The sequence below is a fragment of the Canis lupus genome, chromosome 1 (assembly GCF_048164855.1).
Source record: "Canis lupus baileyi chromosome 1, mCanLup2.hap1, whole genome shotgun sequence".
NCBI classification, from domain to species: Eukaryota; Metazoa; Chordata; class Mammalia; order Carnivora; family Canidae; genus Canis; species Canis lupus.
This window is the reverse complement of record NC_132838.1, coordinates 76,818,377-76,840,768: the sequence shown is the minus strand read 5'-3', so window position 1 is coordinate 76,840,768 and position 22,392 is coordinate 76,818,377. Positions and strand designations below refer to the sequence as shown.

Below are 22,392 nucleotides of genomic sequence, written 5' to 3'. Positions count from 1 at the left end.
CTCTTTCTTTCAAATAAATAATTTTTTAAAAAAAGAAAAAAGTTGTCAGTGAAAAAGAATCGTATCACTTCGACTACTAAAGAAGATTCAAAGACAAAATGATAGCATTTAATATAGTAGGAGCAAACTTAAAACTCAAGACACCAGACCTCATCCTAATTTTGCTAAGTCTGTGACCTTAGGCAAATCATATCACCTCTTTGGATCTCAATTTAATCTACTAGCTAATGCACATTATTAACATACTACTCAAGAATATCAAGCAGCATACGAAGGAAGAGAAAGGATGCTACTAAACAAAGAATAATAAATACTCCACACCACCATAACATTGCAGGCAACACCTACATACAGACACAGATCACAAGGACTAGCATTATGTTCAGAACAATGAGCATCCATAGGTATGTAGACCAGCCCAAAAAATAACTGAACTACTGACATCAAGGAAGACTCATCAGTCAGCCTATTAATTAGGTTTTTGGGGACATCTGGGTTGGCTCAGTGGTTGAGCATCTGCCTTTGGCTCAGGCTGTGATCCTGAGGTCCTGGGATTGAATCTCCACATCAGGTTCCCAATAGGGAGCCTGCTTCTCCCTCTACCTATGTGTCTGTTTCTCTCTGTGTGTCTCTCATGAATAAATAAATAAAATCTTTTTTTAATTAGGTTTTTGTCCTCTCTTTATTAATAAGTCTAATGAGTTGCTGATAGTTTAAGACTACTTATTTTTATTGCCAATCCATTAGTAAATGATACTGTGTTTGAATCTTCAGTTTGTGTGTCAAGGCAATCCTTTCCAGGCCAATGTTTTACCAGCAAGCCCTCGTGGCTCAAAGCAACAAATTACATCTCTGAGGGGAGACATAATAAACCAAACCCTAATCTCTTCCGTGCTAATTGCTTTTCCTTGTTACAGAATAATCATACTTCAAACTTCAGCATGATACATAGATATACATTCAGACAAAAATGTTACACCTAACATCCAGGTCATTGCATTACTCAGATTAGATTAATTTTTGGAGTGATTTTTACAGAACTTGAATTTACTTTAACTAAAATTGACAATAATCCCCTGGGAACTAATTAGAAAACAAAATTTGCTGGAGGGGATATCCAAGATATAAATTAATATTAAATAAAAGCTAAATTATTACAGCATAACTTTAAAAACTGCTCCTCATATAACACATTTACTTCAATTTTGTACCAAGTTGATAAGATTTTAAAATGTATTATCTACTTAATGTTCATGACGTTGTCTCAAAGGGTGACTTCCTAGAGTGCAAATCCTATGCTTTGTAACTCAGAACCTTCCAGCTGAGAGAGGACTTTTTTCATTTGATAGTCCAAGCAAGGAAATGAGGATGAAGAGCAGAAAAATGCTTTTCTACCGGTAACTCTGTTTTGGCTGTCCTAGTTGCAGAAGAAAATGGAGATGCTCCTATTCTGGTCAAAGTTGCCTAACAAAAAAAAAAAAAAAAAAAAAAAGATCAAGTACTCTTGGGAAGAATTTCAGAGCTCAGAATCCATTGGCTTGATCTACAAGGATGCCCTAAGCAGAAAGATGGACAAAAAGGACCTATCCTGATGGTTTCATTCACACACCGACATGGCTTCTACTACCAATTGCATGAACACTAAGTATCCCCTTATCTGTGTCTCCATGCCAGACCTCTATGCTGACTTTCTTTGCTTATTTCCAGGTATCTACTGGGAATTCTCTGCTAAGATACTCTCCAGACTCCTCAAAGTTAAAAGCCCAAAATGAATCTCATCATCTCCTCCCCCAACCTGCTTCTCCTTGATTTAGTCCTTTCAGGGCCAGCTTCATGGATGAATAGCCCATGCTTAGAAGGGCTCCACAGTTGGTTTAAATGTCTGCTACTGCATTCTTGAAATTTTTTATTTTTGAACAAAAGGTTCCATATTTCCACTTTGCCCTGAGTCCCAAAAATTATGTGGCCAGGTCTGTCTTTCCTGGGGGGGGGGCATGGCCATTACGTTTGTTACGGAAACCAACCTCTTGGGACTGAATCCCAAATCCTCCCTTCCTTCATTTCTGTATCTGATCATGCTGTTTCATGTTCAGGGTTTTATATCAAGCAGAGGCTCTCCTTACTTGAAATGCCTTTTTCTCCTTCTTCAAAGAATTGATTTCCACTTGTCCCTTAATTATTAATCAAGTTCGTCTATACCAGAAATAGTTTTTGATGCCCCAGTCTAATATAGATACCTACCTCCTCCTGGTCTGCCACTTCCATATACCTATCCCTACAGCTGTCATTTGGTCCCTGTACCACTATCTTGTCTCTCTTCCCCCAAATGACTGGGAGCTTCTTGATGCTCATTATTTTTTCCTTACCTAGTTCCCAGCTCTGTACTTATTAAATAAGATTGATGTTATTTCAAAAAAAAAAAAAAAAAACTTCATTAATTCACTTTTGGAAAACATAATTGCTTGATCTATACAATTGTTCTTTCCTCTCAAAATAATTTTTTCCCCCTAAAGTTATCCTCTCATTTCCCTCCTGAATCTTCAGGCAAAGCCACCAAAACAAACAGCTTAGGTTTGTTACCAGAGCTTACGTTACACCTCAAATGTATTTTTCATTGTCATCTAGGGTCACTGTCCCCTGGGGTCACTTCCGCAAGTAAGGACAGCTGGGTCCCGTATGCCTTTGGGAGCTTGTAGGCACTGCCAGCTTATACACAATGATCTGTTTGTGCCAAGAAGGTGCCAGAATTCCCCTGCAATGCCACTAAGAGTCCAGGATATGGGAAATCAAGAGTGGGAAGTGTGGTCCAGAGGGACAAGAAGTCTCTTATTAACCCTGGGCCCCCATGTGCTATCAGATGTTCAGCACTTCAGGTTGGCCATCAGAGGAAATCCTGCTTGAAAAACAATCTCATGATTTGGCTGCAGCTGGGAATCAAAAGGAATCATGCCAGCCCCAGTATCAGTGTATAATCAGTATTTCAGTCTATCATGATACATGTACCTGGATGGATTCTTTTATTCATTCATTCACTTAAACATTGATTTACCATCTACAGAGGGAAACATGCTGGGTGAATGTTTATCAAGGGAGAGGCTAAAAAGTCCCCACACTCAAGAAAATCAAAAACTTTATTATGAAACAGATAAATTCCCCTAACACCTTACTATTCCAGGTGTGGGGCATAGACCAACAGCAGCATCTGGAAGCCTGTTAGAATGCTGAATTCTAGGGCCCTCCTCCAGAACTCCTAGATCAGAATTTGCATTTTAACAAGAGCACAAAAGATCCACAACAATATCAGAGACCAAGAAGCATTTACACATCCCTCCCAAGAGCTGAACACCAACTCCTCTGAGTCTGAATTAAGTTCAGCTCTCAGTTGCAAAACCTGTTCTAAGGATTCCTCATCATAATCCCACTTTTCCCCATCTCTAGACTCCATGTCTAGCTCTCTGCTACTTCATAGAAGCAACTTGAATCCTTCATCACCTAAAGTGGAAACTAAGAGGAAGCCGGGCTATGTACCAAATGCCTATCACTCCTGCCCATGAATCTCGTATTAGACTTTCTGCAGGACACATTCTGGTATTTCCATTCCTGCAATCTTTTAAGTTTCCCCAAAATGCCTACTCAGAAAAGGACGTAACCACTGAAGGACGCATTCAAGTACTTTACATTTTAAACTCTTAATGCATTGTTATTTTACAATTTCAACAATCAAAGGAGGGGTCTCAAGACTTGGCTTCATCGAATTGTTGGAGGTGAAAGATTCAGCTGGAGAGCAAGTACAGCTGGGAAATGCTCACCACAGTGGAGCCAGGCCTTGTCCTTCTCTCAGCATTGGCATGCTCATATGCACACACTTGCACACACATGCACACACACATACACACACAGAGAAGTATATGGTTACTACTAAGAATTCCAAATACACATATACAAATTTTCCTTGGATGTACACAATGGATTTAGTCGATATCATTTAGTTGATATCATTTCAAATACCTGTAAGTTGTCAGGCATCTCTCAGATCTCCCAAGATGCACTGGGAGTTGTTTTATTTGGTTGTTTTTTTGTTTTTTTTTTTTAATATTTCAAGACATCCAGTAAATTGAGAGTCACCAAAACCTACAATTCTTAAGCTTCTTGGCCTCAAATTTCCCTTACACTCTGGAGGAGCGATAGAATTTTTATTTGTGTCAGATATATCAGTTTCCCGCGAATTATTTTGAATATCAATTTTTTTATTCATGTAAAGATAATGAACCACTGCACGTTAACAAAAAATGCATATTTTATGAAAAATAACTTGTATTTACAAACTAATAACTGATTTAATGAAAAAGTAGCCTTGTTTTACATTAATGCCTGGCTCAAAAGAAGACAGGTAGATTCTCGCATCTGCTTCTACATTTACTGCATGTCTATATCACATATCATCCGGCCTCTGGAAAACTCCACTGCACACTTGTGAAAGAACAATAGTGGAAAAGCAAACAACATCTCAAAAAGGATGACAAGACAATTCAGCAGGAAAGAAAATTGTTTTTGCAAATAATGGTGCTGGGACAGCTGAATATTCACGTGGAAAAGAATAAATTTGGAGCCCCTACTTTACACCCTATACAAAAGTTAACTCAAATTGGATCAAAGATAAGAAGTAGCTGTGTGCTACTGTGAATTATAATCAGAAATATATATTTTGTCTTTGTCCTCATTTCCCCACCAAAGCTCCTAAAACCCTTGTAATTTCCTATAAGTGACATGAGCAAGAAATGTGTCTTTTGTTATGTTAATGAGGTGACTTTTGGAAATCCCCTGTGGATGAAGGCTGGTTGCCAGGGGAACTGACCACGTGAGTAGAGGTCCCGAGGCCCAGACCTCCAGGGAGGGGAGAGGGGGTGGAAATTAAGTTCAACCATCAATGGCCTATGATTTAATCAATTGTGCCGGTGTAATAAAGCCTCCATAAAAACCCAAAAGGACAGGATTTAGAGAGTTTCTGGATTAGTGAACACATAGAGGTGCCTAGAGATCAATACTCCTGGAGAGAGTACACCCTTTCTTTCCCCTGACCTTGCCCTATGCATCTCTTGCAACTGGCTGTTCCCAAGTTACATCCTTTTATAATAATTGTGATCTAGTAAGTAGAATGTTTCTCTGAGTTCTGAGAGCCACTCTAGCAAATTAATCAAATTCAAGGAGGAGGTCTTGGGGACCTCTGATCTACAGCCAGTCAGTCAGAAGCCTGCCTCATGACTGGCCTCTAAAGTGGTGGTGGTCCTGTGGGACTGAGCCTGTGGGATCTGATGCTACCTCCAGGTAGACAGTGTCAAAATGGAGTTGAATTGTAGTTGTAGGTGGTGTCAGAGAATTGTTGGATACAATGGAATTAGAACCAAAATACTCTCCATACAATGGAATTAGAACCAAAATACTCTTTCGTTCTCTATACAATGGAATTAGAACCATTCTAATACAATGGAATTAGAACCAAACAATGGAATTAGAACTAAACATACAATGGAATTAGAACCATACAATGGAATGTATTCCATTCAATGGAATTAGAACCAAACAATGGAATTAGAACCAAAATACAATGGAATTGTATTCCTTCTCCGTACAATGGAATTAGAACCAAAATACTCTTGGGCTGTTAATGGTACAAGTTTATTCGGGGGAAGATGAAGTCTTCTGGAAATAGAGAGTAGTCATGATTGACAACCTTTTGAATATACTAAAATCCACTGAAATATATACCTTAAAATAGTAAATTTTGTGGTACATGAATTGCATATTAATACAATAATGAATCAAAAACCTAAATGTAAAACTATAAAACTGTTAAAAGAAAACATAAGCATAAGTCTTCATGACCTTGAATTATGCAATAGTTTCCTAGCTATGACATCAGAAACACAAGCAACAGAAGGAAAAAAAAAAGTGAATTTCATCAAAATTTTAAAACTTCTGACACTATCAAGAAAGCAAACAGCCCACAGAAGAAGAAAAATATTTACAAGCCATGTATTGTACAAGTATCCAAAATATAAAAAGAACTCTTATGACTCAATAATAAAAATACAATCCAATTTAAAAATGGGCTAAGAATCCAAATAGACAGTTCTCCAAAAAAGATACACATGTGGCCCACTGGCACAAGAAAAGATGCTCAACATCATTATCCATCAAGGAAATACAAATCAGACTCACAATAAGATATCACTTCACACCCACTGAGATGGTTATATCAAACAGATAAATAATAGCAAGTGTTGGCAAAGATGTACAGAAATCAAAATTCTTACACACTACCGATGGGGATGCAAAATGGCATAGCCACTTTGGAAAACAGTTTGGTGGTCTTCCAAAAGTTAAACACAGATCCAGTAATTTCATTCCCAGATATACATACAAAAGAAATATGTGTCCACCCAGAAATTTTTAAAGGAATGTTCGCTGCAACATTATTCATAACAGCCAAAAAGTGCAAATAACTCAAATTTTCACCAACTGATGAATTGATAAAAAGTGATCTAGCCACACGATAGAATATTATTAATATTATTCAGCAATAAAAAGGAAAGAAGTACTGATCCATGCTCCAACACAGATGAACTTTGAAAACTTGCTAAGAAGCCAGACATGAAAGCCCACATATTGTACGACTCCATTTTTATCAAATGCCCACACCAGACAAATCTATAGAGACATAAGTAGTACTGGTTACCCAGGGCTGGAAAGTTTAGGGGGAAATGAGGCAATGGCTGCTAAAGCACTGGGTTTCTTTGGGGGATGGTAACAATGTTCCAAAACTGATGGTGGTGATAGTTGCACAGTTCTGTGAAAATATCAACATCGTACACTTTAGGTAGGTAGATTTTGTGATATATGAATTATATCTCAATAAAACTGTTACCCAAGAAAGGCAAACAATATTTTAATATTACTTTGAAAATAGTTTGAACCTTGAAGACCCCCTGAAAGGATCTCAGGGATCCCCAGGGGTCCCCAAAACACAATTTGAGAACCACTGACCCAGACAAAACTATTCTAGGGTTTCTCCAGATATTCTAGGGTATTACAGGTTATCCTCCTATCAGCCATTTCTACACACCCCCAATCTTCCTTCTCAAGAGAGCCTTAATTTTTAGGCATTGAACCCTGCCCCATGCCGACCACCACCAGGAGGGAAGTTGATGCCATGCTGAGGTCCCACGGCCAGGTTCTGCTCACTTTGAGGGAAGGTACATTCCCTCCGACTGATCACAGTCACTGGGTTCAGGGGTGGGCATGTGATTTGGGTCTGATCAGAATGCTGCAGGACATCTGCTGGGAATTCTAAATTGGAAGTAGTTTCTCTCTGCCTCTGAAGCAGGCCCCATGAAAATGTGAGGATCAAAACTACCATAACAATTTCACTGTCAGTCTGTCTGAAGATAAAGCCTTACAGAAGGCAGAATAGTCATTGAATGAAGCCCTACACTCGAGACTTCAGGATATACGAGCCAGTAAATGTTCTTAATGTTCAAACTAGTCTGAATTAGAATTTGTTAGATGTAGTTACAAGCACCCAGCTGATAGACTGTCCAAATGATGTGGAGCCAACAGGATTACATTCTCTCTGCAGTCAATACACTTCACCTTTGCTCTGAGGACATCAAGAGATAAGATCTTAGCAGACCATTGAAATAACATTAGTTTTTTGTTCCACAATATACTTAATACAAAGACCTGGCCCATATAATCTAGGCCTAAAAAACGTCAGAGCTGGGCCATGGTATTTAACAAAGTGTTTCTCCCTGCTATTCCTTTTGTGTCCGATTTTCAGTGGACTCTGAATGGCATTCTAGATGAGTTTGATAGAGAAAAGTGTTGGATTGTCCTTATTATCAGAAGAGGTGTGGCTGTCAACTGGACCTCACTTGGAATTCACTACCAGGATCACCATGGGGCCTGATATTTAAAATGTCTGCATGTGATCATTCAGTTCCTGTTCCAATAGATAAGAAACTCAAAGATCAGTAAACTCCTTGCTCCCCCACCCCCGCCCCACCAGCTAAATTAATTAGAATGGTGCTCTAGAGGCAGCCAGGGTGGCTCAGCAGTTTAGCACCGCCTTCAGCCCAGGGCCTGATCCTGGAGACCCGGAATCGAGTCCCACATCGGGTTCCCTGCATGGAGCTTGCTTCTCCCCCTGCCTGTGTCTCTGCCTCTCTCTCTCTCTCTCTCTCTCTGTGTGTGTGTGTCTCATAAATAGATTTTTTTTTTTTTTAAAGAATGGTGCTCTACCTTTGGGTGACATTTTGACATTTATGACATGCTTTCACATACATCATCTCAACAACACAGTGGAGGTTGGCAACTGAGGAACTATTGTGTCTATTTTACAGATGAACAATGGGGGGCCCAGTGACTTGCTCAAGGTCTTGCACCATCATAGAATGATGGAATTTAGACTTCAAGATGTTAGCTTCTAAGCCAAAGCTTCCCTGCTAAATTACCTCAAACATACCTCCACATAATAGAAAGATAACAGTCAATATTGTTTCAGCTCTTACTGTGGGCCAGCTACCAAGCATCGCAACAGGGCCATGAGGTCTGGCCCATTATAATCCCCACTTTACAGATGAGCAAGCAAACTGAGACCCAAACTGGTAAAGTGACTTGCCCAAAGACACCTGGCTAGTCAGTGGCCTAGGCCGGGGTTCCAACCCAAGTGAGTAGTGCTCCAGAACATGAGCTCTCAACCTCTTCGTCTTGGCCACTTCAACAAGAGTAGAGCTCTACCAGCTGTGCCTGCTCTATATCAGATGACTCAGAACTACCCAGAACCCACCAGTTCAGTAAGGACCAAAGTGATATTTAACAACACAAACAACAAAGAACGATCCAACAATTTTTCTTGTTCTGGAATTTGATCACACAAAGATTGCCTATAATAAGCCAGGGCTTAGATAACATCTTATTAAACTTTCCTGACAATTTTATTGTAATAATAATTATAACTCAATTTGACTGATTCTGAAAGACACCACTGCTTGCTTAGCCAACAGATGTCTCTGCCTTTCACCACAGACACACGCGCGCACACACACACACTTCTCTATTGATTCCATAATGCCAAACCCCACCTCCTACTATAGGGAGTGAAGAGCCAAGATACGAGATGCACATATTCCTAGACTCTTTTGCAGGTAGGGCATGGGTATATGATCCAATCCTGCCCAATAAGATCTGATAGGAAGACTGATGGCGGCCTCTAGAAAAGGTCTTCCTCTGTGACAGAAAGAAATGCATGAGGAGGCACCACTTCTTATACATCGGAAATGGTAGTGCCTGACTCACATCCACAACTACTGCAGCCACCTTATAAGAATCACCGCTCTATGCAATATAGCTGATGTGCTGAGGATGACAGTGTGGGAAGATGGAAAGCACCTGTGTCCATGCAGAACCGCTGAGCAACCCTGAGGCTACCCTACCTCTGGACTTCTCATTAGGTAAGACAATATACTTATTACTTAAACCACTTTAATTTGGTTACTCTCTTACTTGCTGGCAAAACCTCTTAAGCCTCAAGAGGTAGCCACAGAGAAGAAAGAACTCTGGATTTTCAGTCCAACAACCTGGGTTCTAATCTATTTACTTGCCAGGTGACCCAAATCACTTTATCTCTCTCACCCTTATTTTCCCTATCTATAGAATTGAGGTGACACTCCATAATACAACATCAATAAAATGGAGACATGAAAATCCTGAAATAATGTGTATCCAATCACCTCATTAACAACACTGTTTCACTCAAATGCAACTGGTCTGGGTAGTAATTAAATTAGATTTATTAAATTGGAACTATCCATCTAACCCAACTCCTTTATTTTACAAAAGAGGAAAGGAAACATTGACTCCAAATGTCAAGTGACTCGCTCAATGTCACAAACTGCATGGTAACATAATTAAACCATGCATCTCCTGATCCCCAATCAATGTTGTCATGCTACTCTCATACTGATAGGTAATGAGCTAGATTAAGTACTGGGCACTCATTCAATCAACAGGTGTTTGTTGAACATGATTACGCGCCAGGTACTACCCTAGGTATTGGGGAATCCCTAACAAAAAACTAGCACCACCACGAAATGTTCCTACTCTACAGATTTAACTGTCTACAAAGGACAGTATTCAATCTACGTTTATAAATATGAATTGAATGCCTAATATGTATTAAGCACTATGCTACGATTTCTGTTCAAACACAAATCAGAACTCCCAGCCAACTCCAATAATACCAACCATGTTTACCAGCCTTTGCTAAAGAATGTACAATGTGAAAAGTTTACATTTTACTCAATAAAAGTCAATATTGAAAAATGACAAGTTCATTAGAAGGAGCTGTGAATAACCATGCCAACATCTGAAAAAGGTGGATAGAATGGGGAAGATGGCTCGGACTCCACTTTACTTGACGCAGCAAGACTGAATAAAAGAACTTAGAGTTACCTCATGTCCTTCTACACTGTCCAGACTACAAGGGCTGGCTCAGCTGGAAAAGCCCAATAGGAGTATTCAGTCACTCCTTCCATTCCCCCAGGCAGCCTTCTGGTGCCCTGCCCTCTCTTTAGGCTCCCTGTTCATCTGGAATTCCTCTTCCTCAGACCTAAACACTCACACCCTAATGACATCATGTGACAACATCCTAAACTCTGGAAAGAGACAGGGCAAGTGACTTTCAGCATCTCCTCTGGAAGTGGATACCAGGTGGCTGCGACTGGGCCACTAGGTGGTTTCTTTGAAAGTCTGTAAATTATATAATTTGGAACAGAATAATTAAAAGCTGTTGTTTTGAAAAAAAAATCCATAACTCATTTCATGCAGGTTATGGAGGGAGGATGTGTGTGACACTGTATGACAGTCCACATACTCGTTTACCTTTGTGATTTCTGGAACGGAGGAAAAAGGCAAGCAAGGAAGGAAGAACAGATGGATTCCCCGGGGCATGGACTGGTGACTCCAAAAGGTTTTTTGTTTTTGTTTTGTTTTTTTTCAAAATACCATTTTGTTCTAACTTTAAACAATTGGATAGTTTTTTATGACCCTGTACCCAGTAGTGCAATTTCAAATTCCTGGGTTTGAAAAAGTCTAGGAAGATAAGGTCCAAAATTATCAATATAGGATCTTTCCATTCATCTTAATGGGGCAAAGGAGTAGAAAAAAGATATGCCACAAAATGAAGTGTTTGATTTTTTTAAAAAATTCCAAAAATCAACATTTTGGAATATAGCATTTTAACCTTTTTGGCACCAGCTGGGCCATACAAACTGTAACTTTCCAAACTATTATTAGACCAGCTATAATTTATTGTTTCCCAGGACACCAAACAACAAATACATGCCCTTTGGGGACTGCTTATCTATTCTAAGAAAGACTAAGTCCCGAAGGGGATAAAACCTAGTGGTATCAACTCCAAATGGGAGAGGACAGGACACACAGAGGAGGGACAGAGCAGAGGAGAAGTCAAAATCCCTCACTCTCTGTTGCTGGTTCCTCCATTTATTACATATTCGATATGGGTGAAATGCTCTGTACGGTACATCCACTTTAGAACCTAAGGCAAAGTGCACAATTATCTCTGGATCACAAGACAGTACATGCAGAACGTTTCTGTGCAACCCTGTGGCAGGAGAAAAACTGCCTAACCTGCTAATCCTTTTATTATTAAGTTTAGCAGCGCTGCTTAGCTCAGAATGAAATTCAAGATCCTCCAGAAAATTCACTGGGAGCCTACTCTCCTGGGAGATAATGGGGCACCACATTCCTTTGAAACTTGTCCTACTGTCTGCTTACAAATTAGTTTCCACTGTCTCTGTGTCACAAACTCCCATGGCAAACAAATGGGAAAGACCTTTCATTCATTCATTCATCTGGGGTTAACACAGCCCAGAGACCTGTTCCTGCCGCTGAGAGACGCTGCCTCCATTCATCTCTCAACGGAACTGCAGAGTGGGCTCTGTATTAAAAAAAAAAAAAAAAAAAAAAAAGACAAAAAACAAAAACAAACAAACAAAAAACAGCTCAGTCCTGAAGCCTCAAGACTCAGGTAGGCAAGAAGAGGAAATCCCTGAGATAAATAAGCAAATAGATTTAAAAGTCAGAAGCTAATCGTGCTGAGCCCTGACACAACCTTTCCAGATTGTGCTCGCCTAGTGGGTCAAAGGAGAGAGCGCACCGAAAGTGCACGCGCGCGCGCGCACACACACACACACACACCCTTGCAGCTCACACTACATCTCCTGCAAGCTCAAAAGCACTTCGAACCCGAGGAGGAGGCTGCCAGGAAAGCTACCTTCGGCCAAAGAACTCTTGCTTTGTCCAACTTGGGCAAGAGCAATGTCTACCCACATGCCAAGGGGCGCTTCTTCCCAGGACCCAGGTCCTGCGAGGCTCCCTCCCTCCCGGCCGGCCTCACAGCCCTTTTCCTTTCTCTGAAACACACCGATTTCATGATTCCTTGTGGGGTAGCTCCAGTTCCGCGCAGCGCGCGCCCCATCCCTGAAGGCTGAAGCCCGAAGCCCAGGTCTGCCCAGCCTCTCTCACTCCCGAGAAACTTCCCCGCCGCCCCACGCGGAGTAAAGGCCATCGGTAGGGGGGCGGCAGGGAGTGAAGCGGGCCCCCGGGCTGAGGGCACCTTCGGAGCCCGGGCGCCAAGAGAGCTGAGTGAAGCCGAGCAGTGCATGCCTTCTCCACGTGGAGGAAGGGAGGAAGGAAGAATGGGCGACAGGCAGGTGTCCCTCTCGGCTCTCCGAGCTCCCATTTCCTGGCGGGGGAGGGGATCGGGGGGTTGGCCTCTCCCTGGAGGCAGCTGCCCCGCGCCCCCAGCCTAGGCGCAGCGAGACGTGCGCGCAGCTTGCACGCCAGGCAAGGGGCCCCGGCGCGGCTAACGCGCCCTGCGCTGGCTGGGGCTCCCAGGCTCGCGGGGCGGGGAGAGAGAAATCCGGCTCGCTCGCCAGCAGGCCCCCGCACGGCTTCTCTCGCCCGGCCCGCGCACGCCCACCCGCAGAGGGCCCCGCGCCCGCGCCCGCGCCCCGAGCAGCCCGCACCTGGATGTGGCAGGAGATCTCCGAGTCGTCCAGCAGCCGGATGGTGCATTTCATGTCCTGGCTGAGCGATTTGATGCTGGAGCTCCGAAAGTGGATCATTTTCATGGTCCTCCTGCCTCTCGGCACACAGTGGCAGGAGGCGAACATGCACCGCGGCCCGGGGGAGCGAGCGGGAGGCTCGGGGCCGGCGTGGCGCTCGCCCGCGCGGACCGACACCCTCGCGCACGCACCGTCCCGGACCCCCGGGTGCGGCTCAGCCCCGGGACAGCGACGGCGACGGGCGCCTGTGGCCACACATGCCGGGCGGCCGGGGCGCGGCGGGCGGGCCCCTCCCCTCCCCTCCCTCGCCTCCGCCTCGCCCGCTCCTTTCCCCGCCTCCGCCCGTCGCGCGCGCTCCTGCGCCTCCCTCCGCCCGGGCTAGCGCGCAGAGGGTGCCCGGCCGGTGACCCGGGGCGGCCGCGCGACGCACTCGCTCCCACGCGCGGGGAGCCGCGGGAGGCGGGGGCGGGGGCGGAGGGACGGCTGGCGCCGGGGGCCGGGGGCCGGGGGCCTGGCAGTGGCCTGCTTCGCCGCCGCCGCCGCTGCGTCAGGCTGGGCCCGGCCGCCTCCTCCCTCCCCGGCCGCAATCGCCCGGGCTCCTCCTGGTCACGCTCGACCCTGCCCCGGCTCCCCAGGCGCCCGACAGCGCCCTGCTCGGCTCTGCCCCGGGGACCTGGCCGCGCCCGGGCGGAGGGCGAGCCTGAGCTGCGCCCGCAGCGACGATTCCGCCGCGCGAGGGGATGGTTGGACCAAGGACTAGCCCCCTCCCCCCCGAAAGTGGCGTGAGGCCCTGGTATGGCTACCCTAGGAATACGGCTAATAGTAACGATCTCTAGTACTCGTGGGTATTTTTAGAAGCCTTTATTTAATATTAACTGGGAGTTCATCTCCTTAAAAAAAAAAAAAAAATCAAGGGTGCCTGGCTGTCTCAGTCAGTAGAGCAAACTACACTTGATCTTGGAGTCGTGAGTTCGAGCATCACCTTGGGGGTAGCGTTTACTTTAAAAAAAATTTTTTTTTTTAATCAGAGCTTTCTTTAAGCAACTTCTTATTTATAACTCCCAACATCTCAATATGATCTGTGGAAGCAGTACCCTAGACCTCGGTAAGAGGGTCTCTATCCTGCACCGCCCCCTTTAGGGACCTTCCTCCTTCTCCCCTCCCAGCTCCGTTGCCCAGGAATAGAGATGTGGCTGTTCCTGTTTTAGACCAATCCCTGGGTACTGGGGACCCTGGAATTCCCTGCCCACTGCCAGGGTAGTAGGGATAGAGGAACTGCTGCCCCTGTGTCTTCCCCAGGGTGGATCAAACCTCTTTCAGGTATACCCATAGGCCCAAGGGGTGACCAAGGGCCGTCTGTGGAGGCAGGTCTGCGGATGTTGGATGTGGGGTCAGGCACGTCTGGGAGCAGGAAGAGAAGGGCTACTCATCCTCCTGCCCTTTCTGAGCTGGTCAGCATGTTCAAGTCAGTATTAAGGAATATTTGTTAGAGGAAGAACTTTGCCCAGCTGTCACCTCCTGCTGCAACTGACAGATCCCCCTCAACCAAAGGTGAGAATGTGGGAGTGAAGCCCAGCCATCTCACCTAACCTTGGTACATCTGATGGGCTGGGTGTGCTCTAGAACACCCCCTGGGATTGGCCGTGGCTTGGCGGCACCCACATTGCAGTTGAACTTCTCCCTCTGCCTACTCTTTGCTTCTTCCCCCTGTTGCTCACTAGTAAATACCCTTCAGCCAAACTCGGCCTCAGTATCTGCTTCTGGAAACTCCAAATGATGACAATTTGTCACGATAGGAAGATGTTTTATTTAACAGTCAATAGCTTGATTATTGCTTTTAAATATGATAATAGCATGTGGCCCTCTGTGTGTACTCTTGCCCTGGGCTGGTGAATATTAGAGCAGGGCCTACCAAGGAGGTCAGCATGAAGTGTCTGGGAAGATGAGGATTTGATTCTTGTTCTAGCTCCTGGTCAACCCTTGCGACCTTGGGAAAGCCTTTTCACATTTCTTTTCTCAGCTTCAAAGGTGAGCACATCAGTGTCTAGTCTCCACATCTCACAGGTGGCTGAGATACTGTGATGAGGCAAGGCCAGTGGGAGATAGATTATAGTCTGTGAAGCCCCATATGCATGTATGAAGTGGCAATGATGAGCCCCAACTGCTACTGGGCTTGAATCATCTCTCCTAACCCAAGAACAGATCTAAGATAGCCTGGAGATCAAAGAAAAGTCACCGCCCAAAACAGTCCAAGCTTTTCTTTTGAGGCTACTTGTCCATCCTTATTATAATGGCACTTTGGCTTCAAAAGAGTCATGCTCAATACCCCAAAACTGGTATCTCAAATTTCAAGGAGCAGAATTAGACCAGCAAGGACAGTAGGAAAGAGGATAGAAGAAAGATCACCCTAAGTGGGATTGCAAGCAACAGTATTTTGAGGAAATGAGAATTGAAAAGAATCTGGGGTTGGTTGTCTGACCAGATTTGGGATGAAGGCTGAGTTCAGCTAGCATAAAGATATACTCGTTGGCCTATATGGAAAAAAACTAGATAAATTACCATATATATTCACTTGAATTAAAGTATCCATTGAAGACAAGGCTTTGGGAAACCAAGCGGCCATGTTCAAAAAATAATATGAAAAGCAAGAGGAATTCAAAGAATGAACTTAAGAGCTGAGTTTAAAACTGGACCACTAAAAAAAAATAAAAGAGAAGAAAACAAATTAAAATAAAATAAAACTGGACCACTTAGGGATATTTGACTGACTCACGATGCAACTATATATCTTGCATATATAGTTGTAAGTTCAAGCCCCAGGTTGGGTGTAGAGATAACTTAAAAAAAAAAAAAAAAAAAAACCTGGACCACTTAGAGCAGTGGTACACTGAGAGTCCTAAACTCTCAGCTCAAGACTTTTAGAAATCTTTATTCTTTCTACAGCAGAACTAAAAGTTTTTTTTATTAATTGAACTGTAATTGAAAACCAAACTCAAAGTCAGTTGAATTATCAGCCTCACCAGATTTCATGTATGAGAGACAATTACCATTGAGAAAAGAGTGGGAATCTGGAAATAGAGATGGGACCAGGGGTGGCTCAATGGTTGAACGTCTGCCTTTGACTCAAGTCATGATCCCAGGGTCCTGGGATAGAGTCCCACATCAGGCGGGAGCCTGCTTCTCCCTCTGCCTAGGTCTCTGCCTCTCTCTGTGTGTCTCTCATGAATAAATAAATAAAATCTTAAAGAAGAAAGAAGAAAAGAAAGAAAGAAAGAAAGAAGAAAGAAAGAAAGAAAGAAAGAAAGAAAGAAAGAAAGAAAGAAAGAAAGAAAAAGAAAAAGGAAGGGAGGGAGGGAGGAAGGAAGGAAGGAAGGAAGGAAGGAAGGAAGGAAGGAAGGAAGGAAGGAAGGAAGGAAGGAAGGAGAGAAAAGAAAAGAAAGGAAAGAAAGGGAAGGGAAGGGAAGGGAAGGGAAGGGAAGGGAAGGGAAGGGAAGGGAAGGAGAAGAGAAGAGAAAAGAAAATAGAGAAGGAAATGGGACCATGAAAGAGGATATGGATAATTCCTAGTAACTCAAACTCCCAAAACACAATTGGCAGCAGAAGCAAAGCTTCTCCCTTTATATGATGAGGCTGTTGCTGCCCTGTTTGAAGACCCTGTTCTGGCCTCATCTGAGGCAGTAACCATGTGAAGGAAAGCCAATCTCATCGCCACCCCTGGCCCACCACCTCTGAATATTCTCACTGTTAATACTTGAATCAGATCCAGGCACACTGTAGGAGGCCAATTACAAAGTCACCCCCAGGAACAGAAAGAATTGCAAGGTGTTACTAATTTAAATTGAAAAGGCTGTATGTGAATAAACCTGAATCTGTTGATGTGAGTGCACTTTCCAGTGATTCTGGTTTCAGTGTACCAACTAACTGAATGACTTGTACCCAGCCAAATGAAAATGAGGAGGAAATATCCCAATTGTTGTACAGAAAAGAGCCCAAAGAATCAGGGAGAAGGAAATACTCTAGCGGATTTTCATATGTAGCCAGCTCACCTCCCTTGCAACCTTGTCTCCAGAGGCGGCCTCCACCAAGGCTGTCAAAGAATCAGTGGTGAAGGAAGCAGCACCATCTTTGAAAAATTCCATGGTGACCAGGATGTCATGAAAGACGCTATAGTTGAAAGGAGCTCCCTGATGTAAATGCAGATGATGGGAGCCTAACTTAGCAGAGGACAGATATTTAACTGTCAGTGCTGAGAAGGACACTAGGACAGTCATGAGCGGTGGGACCCAAGTAGATTTCAGAGTGATGTGACCCACAGGGATTTGGCTAATATCTGAGCATCCAACTAAGATCCTGTCTCGTCTGTAAGACAGACATTTCTAGGTCTAGCAAACAAAAGTGTGACTACCCCACACACATACACAGGCAAAATTCCCCAATCTGACCTGGTCTCACAACCAGAAACACTTGAATGAAGAAAAGTGGATCTACCTGAAGAATAAGAACATTGGCCATGGCAGTGAAGAATTGGCAAGGTCTCATTCTTAATAAAGAAGCGGCAGTCAGGGGGTGCCTGGGTGGCTCAGTTGGTTAAGTGTCTGCCTTCAGCTCAGGCCATGATCCCGGAGTCCCAGGACTGAGCCCCACATCAGGCTCCCTGCTCAGCAGGGAGTCTGTGTGTCCCTCACCCCACTCGTGCTCTCTCTCTCTCAGTTAAAAACATAAAATCTTAGAAAAAGAAGAAGGAAGAGAAGGAGGAGGAGAGACAGAGATTACAGTAATCTTATGCTCAGTGGTTTTAGCTGCTGCTCCTTGTCAAAAAACTTCGCATCCCATAGGTCACACAGCATTTTGGTGAACCAGAAACAGAAAACAAGTGATCTGACACAAAAGATTCACAGTTATAAATACTGTGTATTGATAGAAAAAAACATTTTTCAGCATTTTTACAGCCATCAAAAATTGATAATTGAAAAAAGAAACACTTAGATATAACTCTAACAAAATCCATATGAGATCTTTCTGAGAAAACTAAAGCTGATGACAGACATCAAAGAACTAAATAAAAGGAAAGATACTCCATGTTTGTGGATGAGGAGACTCAACATTTTTAAGATGTCAGTTCTTCTCAACTTGATCTAGGGACTCAGTGCAATTCAAACCAAAATCCCTACAGGTTATTTTGTGGATATTGACAAACTTTTTCTGAAGTTTATATGGCAAGGCAAAAGACCCAAAATAGCCAACACAACAGTGAAGATGAAGTCAGAGGACTGGTGCTACCTGACTTCAAGACAACATAAAGACAGTGTGGTGTTGGAGAAAAATAAAATAAAAAGACAAATAAATCAATGGAACAGAATAGAGAGCCCAGAAATAGACACACACTGACCTATAGTAAACTGACCTTTCACAGAGAACCAAGTCAACCCAGTAAAGAAAGTACAAGGTTTTTTACTATTGTTATCTTTTTATGTGCTGGAAAGCAAGACATCCACATGCAAAAAAATTAATCCCAACACAGACCTAAGCTATTTATAAAAATTAACTCAACTCAAAATGGTCCATAGACCTAAACATAAAATGCAAAACTATAAAATTGCTTGAAGTTAATACAGGAGAAAATCTAGGTAACCCTGAGATTGGTGACAACTTTTTAGATACGACATCAAAAGCACAAGAAGTTGAACTACATTAAAATTAAAAACTTCTACTCTGCAGATGACACTGTTAAAATAATGAGAAGACAAGCCACAGACTGGAAGAAAATATCTGCAAAACACATATTCGACAAAAGACTTGTATCCAAAATATACATACAACTCTTAAAACTCAAAATAACAAAAACAAGTAATCCAGTTTTAAGATAGGCAAAGATCTAAACTGCACTTCACCGAAGATATAGGGGCGGTAAATATGTATGTGAAAAGATTCTCAACATCATGTCATTAGGGGATTGCAAAATTAACACTATTGAGACACTACTACACACTTATTAGCTAAAATTCAGAAGAATTTTAGAAAAGTTAAGCCAGCCCCTAATCTGTTCACTGCCTCCCTGCATGTGGATGAGGAAATTATACCAGACACACAGCATTTAGGAGAGCAACTTACAGTAGAGGAATTGAGATAAAAAAATGGAGGATATCATGGAAACAAAACATTTTTTTTGACAGTTCCTAGGAAAACCTGCATAGTAATACTTCAGATGTGCCAGATGGCAAGTTGTTGGGTATTTCTATATTAATACAGTTTGTTTTAATCAATAAAATAAAAATCTCTCATTTTAAAAAAATAGCTAAAATTCAAAACATTGATAACACCAAACGAATGCTGGCAAGGATGTGGAGCGACAGAAGGTCTCATTCATCACTGATGGGAATGCAAAATAGTACAGCCACTTTGGAGGACAGTTGGGTAGGGTTTTGTTTTTATTTTTGTTTGTCATTTTATTTAGTTAGTTTCAGAGGTAGAATTTAGTGATTCATCAAATGCCCTCCTTAATGCCCATCACCCAATTATCCCTTCCTCTCACCCACCTTCCCTCCATCAACCCTTAGAATGTTTCCTAGAGTTCAGCATCTAGTATGGTTTGCTTCCCTATTTTCATCTTATTTTTCCTTCCCTTCCCTATGTTCATCTGTTTTGCTTTTTATTCCACATATGAGTGAAATCATATGGCATTTGTCTTTCTCTGACTGATTTATTTTGCTTAGCATTATACACTCTAGCTCCATCCACATCCTTGCAAATGACAAGATTTCATTCTTTGGCTGAGTAATTTTCCATTGTATATATATAAACCACATCTTTATCCACTCATCAGTTGATGCACATTTGGGCTCTTTCCATAGTTTGGCTATTGTTGATAATGTTGCTATAAGCTTTGGGGTGCGTGTACCCTTTTTGAACCTGTATTTTTATATCCTCTGGGTAAATACCTAGTAGTGCAATTACTGGGTTGTAGGATAGTTCTATTTTTATTTTTTTGAGGGTCCTCCATACAGAGTGGCTGCACCAGCTTGCATTTCTACTGTGTAAGAGGGTTCCCCTTTCTCCACATCCTCTTCAACATCTGTTGTTTCCAGTGTTGTTAATTTTAACCATTCTGACAGATGTGAGGTGATATCTCACGATGGTTTGGATTTGTATTTCCCTGATGATGAGTGATTTGAGCATCTTTTCATGTGTCTATGGCCACCTGAATGTCTTCTTTGGAAATATGTCTATCCATGTCTTCTACCCATTTCTTAACTGGACTGTTTGCCTTTTGGGTGTTGAGTTTGATAAGTTCTTTATAGAGTTTGGATACTAACCCTTTATCAGATGTGTCATTTGCAAATATCTTCTCCCATTCTGTAGGCTGCCTTTTAGTTTTGTTGATTGTTTCCTTTGCTGTGCAGAAGATTTTTATCTTGATGAAGTCCCAATAGCTCATTTTTGCTTTTGTTACCCTTGCCTCCAGAGATGTGTCTAATAAGAAGTTGCTGCAGCCAAGGTCAAAGAGGTCACTGTCTGTGTTCTCCTCTAAGATTATTATGGTTTCCTGTCTCACATTTAGGTCTTTCAACCATTTTGAATTTATTCTTGTATATGGTGTAAAAAAGTGGTCCAGTTTCATTCTTCTGTAGGTTGCTGTCCAGTTTTTTTTAATTTTTTTTTTTAAGATTTTATTTATTTCTTCATGAGAGACACAGAGAGAGAGAGGGGCAGAGACACAGGCAGAGGGAGAAGCAGGCTCCATGCAGGGAGCCAGATGTGAGACTTGATCCCATGACTCCAGGATCATGCCCTGAGCTGAAGGCAGACACTTAACCTCTGAACCACCTAGATGTAGCTTTAAAGAATCTTTAAAAAAAAAAAAAAAAAAAAAAAACCAACAACAACATTTGACCATCCATGTAAGTTTATTTCTGGGCTCTCTCTTCTTTTAGTCTTTATGTCTGTCTTTATGCCAGTACCACACTGTTTTGAATATTGTAGCTTTGTAGTAAGTTTTTTTAAGATTTTATTTATTCATGAGAGACACACAGAGAGGCAGAGACACAGGCAGAGGGAGAAGCAGGCTCCCTGCAGGGAGCTAATGCAGGACTCAATCCCAGGACCCCAGGATCACACCCCGAGCCAAAGGCAAACACTTAACCACTGAGCCACCCTTGCGTCCCTGTAGTAAGTTTTGAATCAGGAAGAATGGGTCCTCCCATATTGTTCTCTTTAAATATTGCTTTGGCTATTCAGTGTCCCTTGAAATTCATTTGATTTTTAGAATGGGTTTTTCTATTTTTGCAAAAGCTATCATTGGGATTCTGAAAGCAATTGAATTGATCTACAAATTGTTTTGGGCAGCATTGACATGTAAACAATATTAAATCTTCCAATCCATGAACATAGGATGTGTTTTCATTGACTTATATCTTCATTATTCCAGCATGTTTAATAGTTTTCAGGGGCCCCTGGGGGGCTCAGTGGTTGAGCGTCTGCCTTCAGCTCAGGGCATGATCCTAGGATCCAGGATCAAGTCCTACATTGGGCTTCTTGCAGGAAGCCTGCTTCTCCCTCTGCCTGTGTCCCTGTCTCTCTCTCTCGGTCTCTCTCTCTCTCTCTCGAATAAATAACTAAAATATTTTTTAAAAATAGTTTTCATTGTATAAGTCTTTTTCCTCTTTGGATAAGTTAATTTCTAAGTATATTATACTTTTTGGTGCTATTGTAAATGGTATTGTTTTTGTAATTTCCATTTCAGATTGTTCATTTTGTATAGAGATGCAACTAATTTGGTATGTTGACTTTGTACCCTGCAACTTTGCAAAATGCGTTTATTTTCCTGTGGAATCTTTAAGGTTTTTTGCATGTGAGAATATATTATCTGCAAACAGTGATAAATTTCATCTTCCTTTCCAATTTGGATGACTTTGTTTCTTTTTCTTGCCTTACTGTTCTGGCTAGAACTTCCAATACTATGTTAAATAAAAGTGACAAGAGTAGACATCCTAGCCTTGCTCCTGATCTTGGAGGAAAAGTTTTCACTCTTTCACTAGGGAGTATGATGTTCACTGTGGGTTTTTCATATATAGTTTTTATTAAATTATAATCTCCTTATATTCCTTGTTTGTTGAGTGTTTTTATCTTGAAAGGCTGTTGAACTTTTTCAAATACTCTTTCTGCATCCATTGAGATGATCCTGCGGCTTTTTCCTTTCATTATGTTAACATGATATATTACAGTGTTCAATTTTCATATGTTGAACCAG

The 22,392-nt window shown here is 42.3% G+C and overlaps 1 protein-coding gene across 3 annotated transcripts in view; it reads right to left on the bottom strand.

Moving 5' to 3' along the window:
• Positions 1-13,388, bottom strand: part of FRMD3 (FERM domain containing 3) — a 292,382-nt gene extending 278,994 nt beyond the window's left edge. For 2 of the 3 annotated variants that reach the window (XM_072836930.1, XM_072836912.1), the window contains exon 1: positions 12,503-12,661. In XM_072836930.1, coding sequence (XP_072693031.1) covers positions 12,503-12,646 — 144 coding nt within the window. In that variant the 5' untranslated portion in view covers positions 12,647-12,661. Of the gene's footprint in view, positions 1-12,502; positions 12,662-13,106 lie in introns of those variants that run through there. The other variant, XM_072836922.1, reaches the window with a different exon arrangement.
• Positions 13,389-22,392: the final 9,004 nt, after the last annotated feature.